This window comes from Heliangelus exortis, chromosome 3 (genome assembly GCF_036169615.1).
Source record: "Heliangelus exortis chromosome 3, bHelExo1.hap1, whole genome shotgun sequence".
Lineage (NCBI taxonomy): Eukaryota > Metazoa > Chordata > Aves > Apodiformes > Trochilidae > Heliangelus > Heliangelus exortis.
The window spans coordinates 30,718,551-30,738,624 of NC_092424.1; the positions used below are offsets into that span (position 1 = coordinate 30,718,551).

The following is a 20,074-nucleotide window of genomic DNA, read 5'->3' on the forward strand; positions in this document are numbered from 1 at the left end:
ACTGGTTGTTAATGTCTGAGCTATCAGCTTCTGGAGATAGTCACAGGTGCAGAACATCTTGTTGCCTTGATATTGCACGGTTCAGTATTGTGTTGTGACACAGTAAAATATTTTTAGATACAACTTAAAATCCCATAATGTGCACACTTAAGCCAGGATATTAGTGTCAACATATGAAGCCATTCTTTACAGAGTTGAGCTGGCAAAGGCATTGTAGCACAGGGGTCTTTGTGTCACCTACGCAGCAGATGACAGTAGGTTGTTTCACTGCCTCCTTTACTTCGGTAGTTTGTGTGCTGAATTCTTTTTCCTTTTGTGAGAGTGTATTTTCCGCCCTGGCCCCTCAGAATAAAAGATGCCCTAGATAATTGCAGACACACATTCTCTTCTATTTGGTCTCCTGTTCTGTGTGGAAGTCTTTTTGGTATTAATTCTTACATGTCTGTTAATTTCTAGTTTCAGCAACTTGTGTCATCATGCTTTACAAATCTCACCTGTTACTCTTCATTAAGATCTGCTCAGTCAGGTCTGGCTACTTTTAATTGTTTTTCTTTTGTTTCCTCAGTGTTGTAACAGCACTGTGCAAAAATCTTATAAGTCCTTTATTGTCTTTTTCAGACTTGACAGGTTCAGCTATTATCTCTTCTATACTCAGCATAACAATCGATCCTTTGTGCATTTCATTAGTGTCTGATGTGCTACCTGTGAAATAATGTTGTAGGTTTGTGTTTTGCAAAGCTTTGCCTTAGCCTCTGAACAAGCATCAGATAGTAGGAAACTTGTTTCACTGTGGCTTTTAAATGTAATTAGTGACTTGCAGTTTAAGACTTTCTAGTACCCCATACAAGAAAGCTGTTGCTGTCATGCTTATAATGACTCTTGAGTATAAAGCCATTCAGAAGGTAAACTCTTAAATTTTCTTGACTGGATGAAAATAGTAATTGAAATGATTGATGGTATTTTTGGCTTTATTGAATCTATGTTTAAGCCAATGCAATTTAATAATGCCATGGGAAGAAATAGCCCTGCCTGTCCCAGTTGCCTCCTCCTTGATCTTCTTTTTGTGCCAGCACATGTGTTTGTACAGCTGCCTAAGACTGAGAAAACAAACTACTTGGAGAAAATGAGCATTTTATGCAAACCAATTTTCCAAGTTGAAAACAGGATGAACTGTGCATTGTGTGCAAGGAAGGGAGGTTTTTGTTTATTTACTTCAAGATTAGTGTTTATAGTCCACTGCTAAATTGCCTTTTGTATTAGAATGTGAGTTTCACTAATAGTGTGACAAATTTATTTGGCAGAATACTAGAATAAATTACACACATAGCCTGTTGTAAGATACAAACCCCAAAATAAGTCTTAAAACCAGACTATGCTGTTTATCCTGTTTACTCATGTGTGTAGATTATTTAAAATAAAAACAAACATTCCTTGAAGCGCTATTAATTCTTTATGTCAAGCAAAGTGACTAAACAAATTTCTGAGTAAAGAGCACTGTATAGCGATCTCCAGAAGAAAAAAAAAAATTAGGTTGTTTAGTAGAAGCACTGCTTTTACCCTGGGTATGAAAATTGAGGATACAAAATTTCAGTTTTTCAATTGTGACATGTAGTCTCCAGTAGTGCAATAATGCCTGTTTCTACTGAGAATAATGATTTTGTTATTTCTTACAGAATTTGCCCAAGTAGACGTCTCAGACGTAGTAGTCAGCTCTGCTCTGATCTTAGTATGCTCACTGTAACTAGAATGTAAATTGGCCTGGTTGTTAGAAAATGTCACTGTAATGATTGCATGGCATTTGTTCTTTCTCCTAGGTTGCTCTAAGGCCTGATAAGTGGACTGGAAGCAGCACCAGGGTGAAGGTTGCAGCATTGTGGTAAGTAAGCTACTTTAAAACATAGTGGGGAGAAACAAGGCAAGAAGCTGATATGGAATCAGGAGACCAGTAGTGAATCACTCTGTGATTAATTGTCTGCAGCTTTGTGTGGGAAGACTGAAATGCTAAGAACTTGAAAGATGAGAAAGTGGTAGCTGGTAGCATGTTCTTGCTCTGATGGTTCACATTTTCAAAAAACACACTACATCATTATCACTGTGTGGTTGCTAATTATAGCATTATTATTTTCATTACTGCTTAGGTGGAAAATTGAGGAGAAATATCACGTTTTCCTATAATAACGTGCAAGTTTCGTAATGAAATCAAAACTAAAAGTTGCCTGACCTTGACACCATGTTGACACTAATTGACTTTATTAATTTGCAGAATGTGACAGTAGTAATAGTTTGTTTGCAAAGAGGAAGGATTTTAGACTCATTGCACACTGTATCTCATTACAATAGAACTAATCCAAAATATTTCTAAGGTGGTGATTTATTAATATTTTTCCCTCCTAAAGTGGCTTTCTAGAAGATGACCATAGAGGATATCCCAGAGCCTTCGTTGGAAGGAAATTCCCTCATCGAAAGAGATCGATTCCTATTCCCAAACTGTGAAAGATCTGTTACTTTTTCTGTTGCTGCAGCACCAATGCCTTTAGACTGTGGTATGTACTTTTAACAGAAAATTAATGTGCAATCAGAAGAGAATAAATTTGAATAATAAAGCCATCAACTCTCTTAATTTATTCCTTCTTTTCAGAAAAAAGCTAGTACTTGTTAAATTAATTTTCTATTATTTTTTTAAAGGAAATGAAAGATGAAGACTCATGCTTTTTCTGTTTTTCCTACTGCATAGATTTTAGATTTTAATGTATTTTCTTTCTAACCATTTCTTCTGTGTGTGTGGTCAGATGTTGGTAGGTTTTGTACATCTCAATACAGAACTGGATAGTCTGGTTAGGTGTAAAATTGCAGTAATTAAATTATAGTTAAGCATTTACATCACATTTAATACCTCTAGAATTATACTTTTCCTCAAGCTTTCAGTATGTAGACAGTAGACTATAGACTGTTTCTGTTGGAATTGTAGATATATGTGGTGTTAAGGACTGAAATGAGTGTTAGAAAATTCTAGCAAGTATTGGTAATCAGTGTTTGAAATCATGATGACTGGTCTTACTATGTTTAAATCATAATACTTTAAACAGGATATATAATATATTAAAATATAGCTGTAGGTAAGGATTTTCATACAATTATAGTGTCTTTGAACATTGCAGAGGATGCTAATAACATTTATAAACCTTAAAAATTGCTGCCTCCACCTCGTATTTTTCCCCTGCATTGATTACAGCAATTAGCTGTTTTCAAGAAAAATAAATACATATAATGTTTTGTCGTTGGCAGACTGAGCATTCTTGAGATCCATTTGATGAATTACCACAGGCTGGAAATCTTAACAATCCCACAAGATATATAATTATAGTACACAAACGTGTTTGTACACATGTGTATAGCACACCAACATGGTTTAGTCTCGTACTCGTAACTTGCCTGTCCTGTTCTATTATAAATATTGCCATGATTTTTTCTATTCTGCTTTACTCTGCCTTGAAAATTTTTTTATTCCTCTTTCTTTAAACGTTGTGTTGTGGCATCTTCTGATAACATTACAATATCACTACTATCTGTCCTGCTTGGTCTCTGCCTACTCATTGAATAAAAAAAACATTCCTTTTATAGGAGATCACGATCACCTGTGTAACAGTAATATCACTGAATCTGCATAAAGAAGGTAAAAGCACAACAGACAAAGATTCTTGTTCACTTTATTGAGTGTATTTATTTTTCCTTAATACACTTGAGCACTGTAATCAATGCATGTGAAACGTAGAAGCAGAGGAAGTAATATTTTGAACTATCTAGATACCTCTGTCAACCTTTCATGGTACTTTTTGTGCTAACAGATTTTCCATATCATATCTTTGGTTTAGAAACATTACAGCTGATCACCTGTTAAGCACTAATGATGCTTGTTATTAATCCTTAATATATTCTCAGTTTTTTACCCAAGCATGCTGATTTTAAGTCTGTTTATTAGAGATGATTTCTGATAGATAATTTGGTTCAGGTTTGTAGCTAGAAATCTTTCTGTTAGAGTCAGAACAGTGCATTTCTGTAAGTTCATGAATGTTGTTGGGTAGTTTTTTGTTTACTTCATAGATTTCAGCAATAGATAACTGTGGTTTATGTGAAAGTGTAATGTTAACAGTTAAATTGGTGGATCTGTGTCAATGCATGGAACACAGGTAAAAAGCTCACCTTGTGTAGTGTTGGGAGATGAGGGATTTGGATTTTTTTACATGCTAGGTGCAACTAAAAATTTGTGCTGAATATTGGTGAAGTTGTCTCCTCTTTTGTTCTTGTTAGATCAAGGCAGTGTAGTTATACGGAGCTTGATTTTTGGTTATCTAGAGTTCTTCTGTTCTTTTATCTGCTAATCCAGTCTGAAGGTGTGGTATGCTCCTTTTTTTAAGGAAAAGATGATGATTCATCATGACATAGTTTATACCATGTCATGTGTATGCACTTAGGTGGCTGTTGCTCTATTTTACTTGACCTGTATGTCTGTATCTGTGACTGATGTGAACTGCCATTGTACCTTTATTTGGAACAGTTTTAAAAGGCAACTCCCTGATAGCTGCTGCAGGGGTAAAAGCTTAGTGTTTTCCATGATTCAGTCATTTGCTGATGATAATAGACTGTGCTTCCATTCCCTCTTCTAATAGCCATTGCTATCTGGATTCTTTGATTTTAATTTTTCAGAGCTAGAAGTAATTCCACAGATGTAGACATAGTGTACATATAGACACATACACTTGTAAGTAACATGAAATGTCATATTTTAATAGTGTGTTCTTTACATCTATATTTTGTCTTGCCTGAGGCAACATGGGTATTAAATCTTAAAAGTTTTTTTTTATTTTCTGATCTTGGTTTGATGGCAGGCTGTTACCTGCAGCTGCCACCAGCTGGGACTGATATTCATGACTGGGACAGATATTCATGAAATATCTGAAAATAATGGAGGCTATAGATTGCCTCCTTGATTTGTGCATGTGTTTATATTTTGGTATGTTTTATGTAAATTGTGATGAGAGAAGAAGGAAAAGACATGTTTTGTAGCACATGGGAAAATCATGTACGTGTTTAATCACTGAGAGATCAAGTAACTTGTCTGTGCTTTGGAACAGTTTAGAATCAACAGTATTTGGCTACCTTGAAGCAAGAGTCAATCCCTATTAACATAATCACTACATGTCTCTGTTAGTCCTTGCCTAAACTTGAAATCAGTCTTGCAGTGCCATTGTGTTGGTTGGTGATTTGTCTTTTTTAGAAATACAAGCAATACCTTATTATTAAAGGAAAAGTAGACCAGATGTTAAAGAAGATTTTATAAAGTAATTCAACATTCTGATTTTCCAGTGTAGTAGTGAAGTGACTCCCCTCTACTGCTGAGTTTGAAAAACTAGATGCACGTGAAACTTAGAATTATACCTAATAACTCCTTTTTTTAACAGAGTTTTCCTTCTTCGATCCCAATGATGCAGAATGCCAAGAAATACTCTTCAACCCTGAAACATCAGTTTCTGAATTGTTTGCTATCTTAAGGCAGTGGGTTCCACAGGTCCAGCAGAATATTGATATTATTGGGAAGGAGGTGAGATACAAACAAAGGTCCTTGAATGCTTTCAAGTGGTAAAGAAATACTATGTTGATGATAAATAAAACCAGTTCGTTCAGAAGCAGAACTAGTCCTAAACACAGGGTTTCTGCCTTTTAACTGAACAGTGCCTTGTATTCCAAGTCAGAGAATCATACAGTGGTCTTAGTTGGAAGGGACCTTAAAGATCACCTAGTTACAACCTCCCTGCATGGGCAGGAACATCTTCCCCTAGATGAGGTTGCTCCAAGCCAGTGTGACCTTGAACACTTCCAGGGAAGGGGCCTCCCCAGCTTCTCTGGGCAATCTGTTCCAGTGTCTCACTGTGGTCCCAGTAAAAAATGTCTTCTTTATATTTAGCTTAAATCTGCTCTCTTCCAGTTTAAAAGCATTACTTCTTGTCCTATCACTACATGCCTTTGTGAAAAGTCCCTCCACAGCTTTCTTGTAAGTTCCCCTCATGTACTGTAAGGCTGCTATTATGTGTCCCCAGAGCCTTCTCTTCTCTGGGCTGAACACCCCAACTCTCTGAGCCTGTTCTCACAGGAGGGGAGTTACAGCCTTCTGATAATCTCCTCTGAACTTGGTCCAACAGCTCCATGTCGTGGGGATTCCAGAACTGGACACAGTATTCCAGATGTGGTCTTATGAGAGCAGAGTAGAGTAGAGGGGGGGGGAATCATCTGCTTTCATTTGGAAAGAGAAAGTGGATGGATAAAAATTCAGTACATTTAGATAGATGGTAGGAACAATGTTTCTTCTCAGAGCAGTTGTTTAGATACCCTTCACCAAGGTGTTCAAGTTTTCTTTTTAGCTGTAATCATAAATATATGAAGTAAAAGTGAATGCTGGCCTTAAGGACAATGTTTTCAAGGCACAAAACAAGTTAGGAACTGAAATCTCTTTATGCAAACTGCAGTAGGCTGCTTTCCGAAGACACCTTGTTTCTGGGGGTTATTATTCTGTATTTCATTATTCCATTCTACTTTCTTATTTTTCTTCTTGATTACAGGCTTTTATATAGATAGTCGGGGAAGTATAGTAAGGAGTCTTCCTATTATATAACTGGGGGCTTTTTTTATGGGAAGAAAGATGTAGAATTGTTGAGAGGTCAAAGAGCAAGGGGAGAGGGTTCATGTGTCTGACCTGTTGTTCAGTTAAGCAGTTAACTTTTCAGCATGTTAGAAGTAGTAATACGAAGAAGCTTTAAAATCTGTAAGCAAGGAAGGTTAACAATTTTCATAAATTACTATTTCTTGCTTTTGTGCATATTGCTCAGTTTTGTAGTTAACAGTCTATGCTGGGTGACTTCTTTGCTCTTAGCCTTTGAAATGAATCCAGGAGTCTATATCTGAAGTGACTTCCTGAATATTACTGATGTCAGAGACATGCCAGAGCTAAAATGTTGTTTTCCATTTGTCTCTCAGATCATTAAAAGGGGTTGCAATGTGAATGACAGAGATGGACTGACTGATATGACTCTCTTGCATTACACTTGCAAATCAGGGGCTCATGGTATTGGTGAGTAAAGAAATGTCATTATAGTCATGGAAACCTAATTAATTCACAAAGGCTAATCCCACTGACTGTTACAGAATTTTTCCCTCCAGGATATTGTTTATTAGTGATTGGTTTTGTCTCTTCTAGTTGCCATCAGAAAGGAAGGTACAGAATTGTAGCTTAGTTACCACTATGTGAGTTGGGGGGGAATTTGAGTTAGTGGTGTTAAAAACAACAGTACCAGTTCAAATGTGTATTTAATGTAGCAAAGACTGTTTCTTATTGTAAACTAATCTGTTGACAGTTGTCTTATATCACCTAAACAAGAACATTTAGGTGACTGGCTAGTTTGGTTTTTATTTTCCCATCCTCATCATCTTGGAACACAGTAATCTTTGTTTGCAATATTATGGTTATCATTACTAGAAATAAGAGCATATTTGACTGTGAATACTGTACTAGTTTTCCTGTGTTGTTGTGCTGCTTTCTTGTTTGGTTGGCTTTTCTGGTGTAGGTAGATCTTCTAATGTAAACTTCACCCCTGTGATCTGTATTTTTTCTTCCATCAGATACTAATATACCTGGTTTTGACAGGTGACATTATTGACATTAGAGATAAACAGGTAGTGGTGTTATATACTATAGTAGAGATTTCAACCCTTTATGATATAAGGCAAAGATTTTTGCATCCTAATTCTTAAAAGAAAGTCATAGTAATTGTTCTGTTATGAGCCTTGATGGTTTAATCTATATTATGTGTTACACATGAGCATATTCATGTTTTTTTGAAGTCCAATGAATCTCTAATACATAATTTACCTTGCAGGTGATGTTGAAACTGCTGTAAAATTTGCAACACAGCTTATTGATTTGGGTGCTGATACCAGTTTACGCAGCCGCTGGACAAATATGAATTCCTTGCATTATGCTGCCTACTTTGATGTTCCAGAACTTATTAGTGTTATTTTGAAAAATGCAAAGCCAAAAGGTAGTCGTTGTTACTTTTGTTTCTATAGTTGTCTGTTGTAGTAGTTGTCTGTATTTTGTTGTTTTGTTGACCCTAAGCTGATGTATTGTGGTCTTTAAGTGTGGGGTTTGTTTATCCATAAATATATAACTTATACATAAATAAGTTCTATTTTCTTATTCTTTTAGTCAGTCTCATTGATTCGGTTTTCTCTCAAAGTATCCTTTTTTGTGGTTAAATGCACTGATTCCATTGCTGGCTTTTAAACTTGAGTTTTGTACAGCATGGTAGAGATACAGCTAATAGAACAGAAAGCAAACAGGTTTATTTTACATTGTTGACTAAGAATGTATGCAGAAAACCAAAAGATGTAACTATTTTGGTAAATTCTTTGGATTTTTGAGAATTTGTAAACATTGAGGAATATTTTTGAAATGCTGGGAGAAAAGTAAAGCCAATGTAAAGTAAAGCCAAAGGGGATTTGGCAATGGTAAACTAGTGATGAAAGCAACTTTGATATGCTTATTCTTCTCACTTTGCAGCTATCTAGAAGGTCACATGTAAGGAACAGTTTGACTTAAGTGCTTGTCATAAATAGAGAATGCCTTTTGAAATTATAATATGAAGGAGTGGTATTTAGAGCCCTACTTAGGCTAGTGCAAATGGAAATACAGAAGATATTCTCAACCAGTACAGTTTTTTCCTACTGTGGTCAGGATGTCAATACCAGTAAGCAACTTTAACACTAAAATTGTGCAAATGTTAATTTGATCTACTGAATATTCTTCTGATTGTGCCATTTTGCAAAATGATTAATGCCCTTTTTAGCTAGCTGTTGCTAGAGACTATCTCAAGCTTCTGAAAAGCTGATAGGTTTCTGAGGACACAAGGCTTGCTTACCATGTCTTGAACTATCATGAAGGTAATAGTTAAAGTGGGCTGGTATTGGTATGACATGGTTAAGAAGTAACAAGTGGAGGTTGGTAACAAAAGACAAAATAAGACTGCACAGTGGTTAAATCCATGTCACATTTCAACAGTCTGGTCTCCATAATTTAAATCAGCAGGTTAGGTCTTCTTTCAGACCTCATTTTCATTTAGTATTTTCATCTCATGTGCAGTGCCTACAGAAGGGGTTGGAATTTGCTTAGATTTATAAGCAGACTCCTCTGGTTAAATGCCTTGACAGTTGGTAACTCTTGGATGAGCAGATAATTTTTTAATCTTGGAAAATGTTTAAAAAATATTTGCCCAGTGAGATGAAGACAATGGGTGGTCTGAATTAACAGGAAGAATAATTTTAGCTCTGTACTTTGTCAGGCAGTTTGCAGAGAAGGGAGGACATACATAGAAGACAAATATGTCTTGGCTGATTCTATACTGAACTGGATCAAAAGTGGTTGTTCATGTATAAATAGCTTTTCAAGATAGTGTTTTACTGACTCTGAGACACCCATCCCTTGTAAACAATCTTGGTCAAGAGGGGAGGTTCCAGGTGACTGGAGTCTTGCCACTGTTACACCCATCTACAAGAAGGAGGATAGGTAGAACTGCAGTCCTGTCAGCCTGACCTCAGAATCAGGGAAGACTGTGGAAAGGTTCATTTCTAGTGTGCTCACATGGCAAATCCAGGACAGGCAGGGGATCAGGCCAGCCAGCATAAGTTTGGGAAAAGCACGTCCTGCTTGACCAGTGTGATCTCCTTCTATGACCAAGTGACCCACATAGATGGGAGAAAGGCTGGTGACATTGTCTACCTGGACTGGGTAAAACTTTTGACACCTCTCCCACAGCATTCTCCTAGAGAAGCTGGAGGTTTAGATTAGATAATAGGATGAATTTCTTTACTGAAAGAATAGTCAGGCACTGGAATGGGCTACCAGGGATGTGGTGGAGTCAGCATCCCTGTAGGTATGTAAAAACCATGTGGATATGGCACTTCAGGAGATGTTCTAGTGGGTACAGTGGTTTTTTTCTGGGTTGACAGTTGGACTCTGTGATCTTTGAAGTCTTTTCCAGTCATGAGAATTCTTTGATTATGAAACAGTGAGTACCAGAGATGTTTCCTTTTGATTTACTGCTAAACTTTCTCACTTGTGATGCTCTGCAGTTAAATCCTTTATACAGATTTACACCTCAATTGCTAGGATAGGGAGCTAGATTTCTTAGGTTTCTAGAGGTTTTAAATATAAAAATTAAGGGTTCAAGGATTAGAAATGTGTGGTAGCATTAGACAATCACTGTAACCTCCATGGGTTATTAATGATGGACCATTGCTGGATATTAATTTCCCCTAGATGGTTTGAGTGTAGTTACTGGTTAACCTTTGATATAAATGTGTTTCTTTTTGCAACCTGTACTATGGTTGCAAACAGGAAACTGTTTAAAAACTCCAATCATGAAGCTTTGAAGTCTGGGAAAGTCACACTAGTCTAATAAAGTAAAAAATTCTACTCATCAGTTACTTTTTAATTTAGGAGTTCATGCAAATGTTGCAGACTCTGTAGCTGCTCAGTATTTCTGCAAATTTGTTCCTGTGCATTCAGAAAATAGTTACTCAATGGTTTTATTAATTAAATGTGGAAGTTCCAGCCATTGTATACAACTGCACAGCTTCTGTTCAGTCTTGAAGCGACAATGGTCTTCTGCTATTAGATATGTAATCTATATAATACATAATATATATAATTTGATATCTACGTATGTAGCTGCTGTTATGATTGCATCATGTGAATGCTGTCTTTTTTTTCACATGTGGCAATTAAATTTAAAACAGCTAAGTTTGTATTTATGTTAGTACAGCTGTAAAATTGTTAAAATTTTATCCCAAATTTATTGTATTTGATCCTTATAAAGATGAGAGTCAGTCTTTATTGGTATGCTGAAATACCTATACAGAAATGTATATTTCTGAACCTTCTATATCTGGCGATGTATTTTTTGTCTCCAAAATACTAACTTAGTATCACTATATAAGGATGTTGATAGAGTAGGGATATGCTTGGTTTATCACATTGTGAGACAGACTAGTGTTTTTTTGGGATGAAGACTGATGCTGGAAACTCATGGGAGCTTTGAAGTGGAAAGCTTTATGTTTCTCACCAGTATTTCAAATTGGAGCATTATTGCTAATACTTTTTGGCTTTTGGTTTGTGCATAAAATAAGCTGGCATTTTTAATTAACAGTCATGTACGTAATTGACTCAAACTGACATGGCTCATAGTTTAGGAGAGCAGCCAAAGACTAAATAGGCATTAAAACTCCAATCATTTGGAACAATAATAACTTCATACCAGATTGAAAGAGAACAACTGATGGAAATGTATATTATTCTAAATCTCTTCTAGTGAGTGCCTTATTTCCCAAACTATCAGTGCAAGACTCATCAGAGTGTAACTCTTTGAAAACAAATTATAAAAATCACTCGGTCTTACTTCATTCTTGGCCATTAGTAATTAAATCAATATAAGGCAGAAAATAATTGGTTTTGCTGGTTGAAAGTTCTTCTCATTTGATATCTTGAAGCAGCAAAATGTAATTTATTTGGAAACATTGATTTACAACATGCAAACCTAAAGTTAGTGATGTCTTAATCTTAGCATGGTAGATTGGGCATTCTAAATAGCAACAATTTTGCAATTAAGACATCAGTAATATAAAGTAATGAAAGTAGATGCTCATCTTCCAGATTGGTTTATGGGATGAATAAGCAGATGACGATAAGGCTGATATTCTATTTATAATTACTTCTCATATGCATTTAACAATGTCTTTGTATATTAGACAAATTGTGGTGTCTCTCTATAAATATTAACATGAGTTTTTACAGTGTGTCCTCTCATGGAGTCTGTAGGGTGAAATGTTCATGTGACAGACTTGCTGACCTCACAGGTGATGTTTAATTGCAGATGTGGATGCCACTTGCAGTGATTTTGATTTTGGAACAGCTTTGCACATTGCTGCATTTAACCTGTGTACAGGAGCTGTCAAGTGTTTATTGGAACATGGAGCAAATCCTGCCTTCAGGGTAAGGAGTTAGGTTGTAGACATTTTCCTTTTTGCTTCTGCTCTGCTTCTGTCTTATGTTGACACAGAGATTTGCAGGTGTGCTGAATTGTAGGACTGGTGTGACCTAAACAATGGGTAATGTGATGACTGGAAACTCAAAACAAACTCCTGGCTCAATTTCAACCCAGTTATATCCTGTTTTTGAGGCACTGTGACATGACTGGGGCTGACCTTTTTACTTCCAGAATAACTGTAGATTTTTCAGGAGTGGTATGTGTTTAAGTCTTTAGTCTCTGGTCAGAACATTATTGTAGGTCAGTGTAGAGTTTGCTTATATGAGGAGAACACAGTGTAAATGCTGAGTAAGGGTTATGGTTTTCTAAGAGGTAAGATTTATAGGGGGCTCAGGAAAGGTTGACCTTTAATCTATTTTTTAAAAGGAAACAGCAAATATAGTCTTGCACTGTGCCATTCCCTCTTTGAGCTTCTGGTAATTTTTGTGTTGAGGATCTCAGCTGAGACACATTTGGAAGACTGAGAATTATTTTTCCATAAACTTTTGGATAATTAGCAGATAGTTGTTGTTCCATACAAAAGCCTTTGATGAAGAAAACCCAGGTAGAATTTGCCATTGTGGCATCCTGACAACCCAGTACTGTACTTGCTGTCTGGCCAACTTCCCTTGAGTGAAGGTTAGCTCCAGGTGAGCTGGTGCTCTAATAACTCTGGCCTAGGTGAGTGTCACTTGGGATGTGTGAGGAATCACAATCACTGCTTTATGGGAATGGGAATTGTTTCAAAAGGACCCTGTCCTTACTTCATCTCTCGTGGATTAGACTGTAACCAAATAAACCTGAACAGATGTGTTCAAGTATGTATGTGAAACATCAAATTTGTGTATTCCATACATGCAACATATATTAATTAAATTCTATCTAACACCTGGAATAAGCTTCATCAAAGTAAACTAAACACTGGGTAAATTATTTGGGAGATACTAGTTTTCCATGACAGACCAGAATTATTGCTTACTTTCCTAAATTTGTATATGGGTACACAAATATATACAGGTGGTCTTTTCATGTGTTGTGACTATTAAAAATCTTTAACTTAGAATTTTTGAAAATAAGAAACTGTAAATGTTTATATATCTAAGGATGTTTTGGCATCCTTATTTGAAAGCGTGGATGTTTCTATATTTCTATATATTGTTTATATTTTAGGAAAAATATCTAATGAAGAGGGTTAAAAACTTGATTATCTGCTCTGGTTTTGCCTGATAAGGTTTGTCTTGTTACAACTTTAAATCCTGTGCTGTGTTCTGTTTCTACAGAACGACAAAGGCCAGATTCCAGCAGATGTCGTTCCTGATCCGGTAGATATGCCACTGGAAATGGCAGATGCAGCAGCCAGTGCAAAAGAAATCAAGAAGATACTGCTGGATGCTGTGTCTCTCTCATGTGACATCTCAAAAGCCATAATTCCAAACCATGGGCACGTCACAGGCAAGGCTAAGCTTTTATCACTTGGCCTGAAACTGGGAGATCGCGTTGTTATTGCAGGACAGAAGGTACGATGAGAAACTTTACACTGCCCTCTTAATTTCTGGACAGTCAATTTAGAATCATAGAATCCTAGGGGTTGGAAGGGACCTCGAAAGATCATCTAGTCCAACCCCCCCTGCCAGAGCAGGGCCACCTAGAGTACATCGCCTAGGAACGTGTCCAGGCGGGTTTTGAATGTCTCCAGTGAAGGAGACTCCACAACCTCCCTGGGCAGCCTGTTCCAGGGCTCTGTCACCCTTACAGTAAAAAAATTTTTCCAGATATTCAACTTGAACCTCCTATGCTCCAATTTACACCCATTACCCCTTGTCCTATCACTGGTCACCATTGAGAAAAGCCTAACTCCATCTCCCTGACACTCACCCCTTACATATTTGAAAACATTGATGAGGTCACCCCTCAGTCTCCTTTTCTCCAAACTAAAGAGACCCAGCTCCCTCAGCCTTTCCTCATAAGGGAGATGTTCCACTCCCTTAATCATCTTAGTAGCTCTGCGCTGGACTCTTTCAAGCACTTCCCTGTCCTTCTTGAACTGAGGGGCCCAGAACTGGACACAATACTCCAGGTGTGGCCTCACCAATGCAGAATAGAGGGGGAGGAGAACCTCTCTTGACCTACTAACCACACCCTTTCTAATGCACCCCAGGATGCCATTGGCCTTCTTGGCCACAAGGGCACATTGCTGGCTCATGGTCATCTTCTTGTCTATCAGGACCCCCAGGTCTCTTTCACCTACACTGCTCTCCAGCAGGTCAGCCCCCAACCTATACTGGGACATCGTGTTGTTCTTCCCCAAATGCAAAACTCTACACTTCCCCTTGTTGAATTTCATCATGTTTCTCCCTGCCCAACTCTCCAGCCTGTCTAAGAGGCACGCCTCTATTTTGAGGGTCTAAACCACTTTCTGGAATGTATAAACCCTGGAAGGCAGTAAGGATCTGGTTACAGTTACAGAGTAATGAACAGTAATTGAACAGTTGTGCATTAAAGACAGTCACTACCATGAAAAGCTGTTTAACAGGCACAGTCTGTATTTTGTTTCTGTAAACAATTTTTCAGCACTCCTATAGTACATCAACATGACTCAGTTTTTATCATTTTTGCTGTCGCATAAAAAAGATGGTAAAATGTACAGATTACAGATTACAACACATGAGTTGTCTAAGTGCTCAAATATGAGTATGCATTTGTGAATTACACCTGATAGTTTTCAGAAGGGGTAAAAGAAAACTCTCTTTCGACTTAGCCTATAGTAGCCCAATTTCAGTGGTGCAATGCAGCTAAAATCTTTGAAGCAGTGCTGTACCACCAGGGTTGTGACATGGTTCTGTGAAAGTGTAAGAATGAAAGTGACTAGAATACTAGTCCAGCTCAAACATGAACAGCTTTTAAGAACTACCTTGCTAAAGGTGTTTTTAATAATATATTTTAAAAATGCAATGTTAATATTACAGTCCATGATGGCAAGGGCTCTGAAATAATTTAAGATTTTAGAACTCTTTTATGTATTTCAGATATTTCAGATATCTTTCTGGTAAATGCTGAAGGCGTTTGCAAGCAAAATTTTACGCTTGAGTATCTTTACCTTTTAATAATGTTTCTAATGTAACTTCAGATTTGTAATTATCACAACTGAAGTGTTCTAAAGTGAACCCTACTGAGAATGCAGAACAACTTCAATTCTCTATTTTCGTTTGGTGTATTCTTGCAATTGGGTCAGGAAAAGTTAAGAAATCATTAGCTATGCAGAAGGCGTTTTAACTGAAGTGTGTACAGGAAGATAGCAGCATGTTCTTTAAAGATGTTAGGAAGTTCATGGAAGTTCCCTTTACAGAAAGTGATTGCACAGTGTAAGCACAGGGAGATAATGTAACTGGAAGTTAATGGAGGTTTAACAGCAAGAAAGGAAGAAATTAGCCCTCTTGTGTAACTTTCCTCAAAGTAAGGCACACAGAACTCTTTACACTGTAATGGTGCTTACTGTTGTATGGATAGAACTTCCTGAGGTTTTTTGTTTTGTTTTGTTTTTTGTTTGTTTTATGGTTTTGGGTTTTTGTTGTTTATTTGTTTTTTGGTTTTTGGTTTTTTGTTTCAATTTTTGATTTTTGTTTTTTGTGGTTTTTTGTGTTTTTTGTATTTTTGTGGGGGTTTTTTTGTTTTTTTTTTGGTTTGGTTTTTTTTTTTGGTTTGGTTTTTTTTTTGGTTTGGTTTTTTTTTGGTTTGGTTTTTTTTTGGTTTGGTTTTTTTTTTGGTTTGGTTTTTTTTTGGTTTGGTTTTTTTTTTGGTTTGGTTTTTTTTTTGGTTTGGTTTTTTTTTTGGTTTGGTTTTTTTTTTGGTTTGGTTTTTTTTTTTGGTTTGGTTTTTTTTTTGGTTTGGTTTTTTTTTTGGTTTGGTTTTTTTTTTTTGGTTTGGTTTTTTTTTTTTGGTTTGGTTTTTTTTTTTGGTTTGGTTTTTTTTTTTGGTTTGGTTTTTTTTTTTGGTTTGGTTTTTTTTTTTTGGTTTGGTTTTTTTTTTTTTGGTTTGGTTTTTTTTTTTTTGGTTTGGTTTTTTTTTTTTTGGTTTGGTTTTTTTTTTTGGTTTGGTTTTTTTTTTTTGGTTTGGTTTTTTTTTTTGGTTTGGTTTTTTTTTTTGGTTTGGTTTTTTTTTTGTGTTTTTGTTTTTTCCCACCTGCTTTCTCAGTTTGTCTGAATGGAGAAATTGATCCCAGCCCTACCTCCCGCTCTCCCTCAATACTTAAAATCTGACAACAGGATGATGCAAATTATTACCAATTCATAACCACCACGTGGATCATTTTTATGAACAATGTTTATGGTTTTCTGTTCCCTTTCCTGCTTCTGTGGTCTCATAATGTATCAGCTTTAAGGATGCTTTGGCTTTGAAAGCCAATCACAGTAGATGCCAGAGGGGAAATAGGATTCTTCTCTTGATTCCTACTGCACCTGTCATTCTAGTTGTCCTACAGGGTAGGAGGCTGTGTAAGCAGGTCTTTCTCTGGCCATGGTTTGGGGGTCACCAGCTCATACTCTGCTAGATTGCATGTGATCAGAATGGACACTTTTTGAAATGTGAGTGTGTGGAAACCAGTAGCTGGAAGAAAACTTTTCTCCTGTTCCTGCTGTGTTTCTCATGTGCAAGACATCCTCTGCTCTTGCACTATCCCTGCCCTAGTCCAAGGGCTTGTGGAAAATTTGAGCCTCAATTTTGACATCTCCACTTCCAGTTTAAGATGCAGGTCCCTTCCCTCTGCTTGGAAAGTGTCCTTTTGCTGGAGCCTGGAGGGGGGAGGAAGCTCCTTGTTCAGCTCCTTGGCCAAGCTTCCTCTGGATGATTTGATCTCTGGGGTTGGTAGCTAAAAAATCTGTGTCTAGGTTAGTGTGTCTAGGTTACTGCTTGTAACAATCAAGTTTAAAGGACATCTTCAGAGTAAAGAAAGAACATGCTCTGGGTCATGTTTGTTTCTTTACAGAACATTAAAAGAGAGCAGCTGGAAGATTTTGTATTAACGATTAGTCCGTAAAGTCACACTAAAAAATGGACTAATAGTATTAAAGTCACATGAGATAATGAAAACTGGGCAACTGAAAGATCAAAGTTTTTCTTATTAAAACTAATTTTAAAAATCAAACAGAGTAATTTAAATCAGGGTTAAGTGCATCTCTGTTATTCCTCTTTTGTTGGTGTGAACTGGGTGAACTTAAGAGTGTATGTTTCTAGAGACTGAGGTCTACCAGCAAGAGTGGTCTGTATTCATATTCTTGATTTGCTTAACTGCACAGGGTCTACATATTGTATATTGAAACATCAAAAGAAAGTTGTAACACTTGCTGGCTTTTTAATTTTTTTTTATTCGTAAGAAGGGAATAAAAGATTTTACAACTTTTTTCCAAAGAAAGTATGCTCTGAAGTTTACCCTTTAACCTTTGCAATATATTTATTTAATTTATATGTATATATATACACATAATACAGACATAATTATGCACACACACATTTTTTTTTTACATAGTATTTCTTGTCTCTTATGAGATCTGCTGCTAGCTACTGCTTTTGTTTAGTAAAAAATATATGCAGAAGGAGCATTTTAGAACATGCATTGGCTAGCACTGAAACATAAAATGTAAATAATCAAGGGAGATGATTGTATTTTTCTGTTCTGATGAAATCTTGGAGATACTGTCTCCTTCATAAGCTCTCACATAACCTTCATAACCTTCATAATCATATGTTCTCATAAACCATGCTTGCTTGATGAAGTAATTCTGTGTTGATGTTTTTTGCTCTAGGTTGGTACATTAAGATTTTGTGGCACAACAGAATTTGCCAGTGGCCAGTGGGCTGGCATAGAACTGGATGAACCAGAAGGAAAGAACAATGGAAGTGTTGGAAAAGTCCAGTACTTCAAATGTGCTCCAAAATATGGTATAAGCTTTAATTATTTTCTTAGTTTTTTTTTTTTAGAACCTCTATTTTTAAAACAGTGTTGGAAGAAATGAACATTTCGGGAGAATAAAAAAAGAAATTATGCTGTTTTCCTTTTTAGTGCTTTGTTTGTTTGTTTCTTTTAACTTTTCCTAGTGTTCTGGCCACAAATATTTGCAAAGCCACTGCCAGTCAAAATTTCTGATTATTTCTAGCTATTTTCTTGAAACTGTGCAATAATAATATTTTCCTGGTTTTCCATATTTATTTTTTTGAAGCTGTCTGTGTTGCAACAGTAATGGCTATGTTTCTTTACCTGTTTTGCCTTTCTTGGAAGAGATTGACACCTGTAGTTTTCTGACTTACAGCTTGAGGTATTTTAATTTGTATTTCGTGATCATCATTAAAAAGTCTCAAGTTTTGTAATAGTGGAGACAGAATGTTATCTTTAGGACAAATATTCTAATCAGTATCTTTACTGACTTTCTGAATTACTCTGTTCAGGTTGCTGAATCAATTGCTTTTGGTTTCACTGTTCATTTGGGTTAGTTCTTCCTGTTTTTGAAGTGCTTTGGCAGCATAGCAAGTCATGATTGTGTCTGAAAAAAAACCTAAATAAATTATTCAGAGATAGTAGCCAGAAAGTATTTTTGTATTAATATTACTCATGGCTCTTTGGCACATAAAATTTTCTCTCCAGGTATCTTTGTACCTCTTTCTAAAATAAGCAAGGCTTCCAGTCACAAAAAAATCTCTGTACGAAGTTCTTCCATTCGATCTTCATCTTTGGTCAAATCCAAGAAAATAGATATGACACACATAACTTCCAAAGTGAATTCTGGTGAGTGTTTTCTTGTATATTGAGACAAGATTTAGATACTAATCTTCAAGAATTAGCACTAATATTGTAAATCTTGGTATTAAGATACTTGTTTGGAATTATTTCATCAGTTGACATGAGAAGGTGATATATAATTTTGTTTGCTGTGTGTTTGCTGTAGTATTTTTATTATTAGTATATAAATTCAGTAGTCTTTAAACAAGTACTGGAATGATGCTGTGCATAGTTGCTTAGTAATTATAGTGATCTGATCTACTAATAGAGGTCTTCATATACTCTTTAAAAAAAAAAAGTTCACCACAACATTTTTTCTCGAGCCTTTAAAGTAATTTCTGGTTGGCTGTTGTATCTGTTAAATGTCTAAACATCATTTCATTCACTAAGATCTTCCTGGGTAATTGAAACATCTCAGTGAAAATCTAGAAACTATTCTATATACATGTATGTAAAATTTACATATTGCAATCGGAGCAACTTGTTTTCTGGCAAAATGATCAAGTAACTACTTAACTGGTTGTGTTTTATCTGCTCTTTAAGTTTAATCTGAGTTTTATCTTTTTATTTAAGTTCCTTAATTGTTCTGTGTAAGTTCCCACCTTGTGAAGAAAGCACAATGCACCTTTTCTGTCTGTTTAGGTTCCAGGGTGTTTGGAGTGCAGACTCTTCTCTGATGTGTACAGAGCCTGCTGTGCATAATCTGTCCCCATGTCTGGCTGGCTGAATAATCATGTCATTAAACATAGACATTAACTCTTCTTTTACCTTTCAAAGCCTGTTCAGGTGACTCATGCAGCACAGCTTAAGGCATGAAAAGTGTGCAGACTTTCTCACTGGATTTACTCAAGCACCCAAACACACTGCAGACTTTAGCAGTGATATACAGGATATAGAAACAATGTGCCAGACTGATAGAAGAGTTGCATTTTGGCAGCATTTTGGATGATTTATGTAACTCTTCTCTACATAGATTGAGAGGGAAGTAAACCTGAATTATATGTATTTACAATTAGCACAAGATTAAAGCTATTTTAAATGGACATTCTGCATAAAAAGCATTTCACAATAATTCTTTGTTAGGAATAGTGCTTAGGAGCAGATTTAAGCTGAATTTTTCTGTTAAATAGTTTTTCAATATTTGATTCAGTTTGTTGTGAACTGTTTGTAACTC

The 20,074-nt window shown here is 36.2% G+C and overlaps 1 protein-coding gene across 2 annotated transcripts in view; it reads left to right on the plus strand.

Moving 5' to 3' along the window:
- The first annotated feature begins 2,375 nt into the window (after window positions 1–2,375).
- The window catches only part of CLIP4 (CAP-Gly domain containing linker protein family member 4), a 31,373-nt gene continuing 13,674 nt past the window's right edge, over window positions 2,376–20,074 (plus strand). The window contains exons 1-8 of one of the 2 annotated variants that reach the window (XM_071739845.1): window positions 2,376–2,543; window positions 5,460–5,599; window positions 7,030–7,123; window positions 7,929–8,090; window positions 11,979–12,097; window positions 13,412–13,648; window positions 17,930–18,065; window positions 18,766–18,906. In XM_071739845.1, coding sequence (XP_071595946.1) covers window positions 2,411–2,543; window positions 5,460–5,599; window positions 7,030–7,123; window positions 7,929–8,090; window positions 11,979–12,097; window positions 13,412–13,648; window positions 17,930–18,065; window positions 18,766–18,906 — 1,162 coding nt within the window. In that variant the 5' untranslated portion in view covers window positions 2,376–2,410. The remainder of the gene's footprint in view (window positions 2,544–5,459; window positions 5,600–7,029; window positions 7,124–7,928; window positions 8,091–11,978; window positions 12,098–13,411; window positions 13,649–17,929; window positions 18,066–18,765; window positions 18,907–20,074) is intronic. The other variant, XM_071739846.1, reaches the window with a different exon arrangement.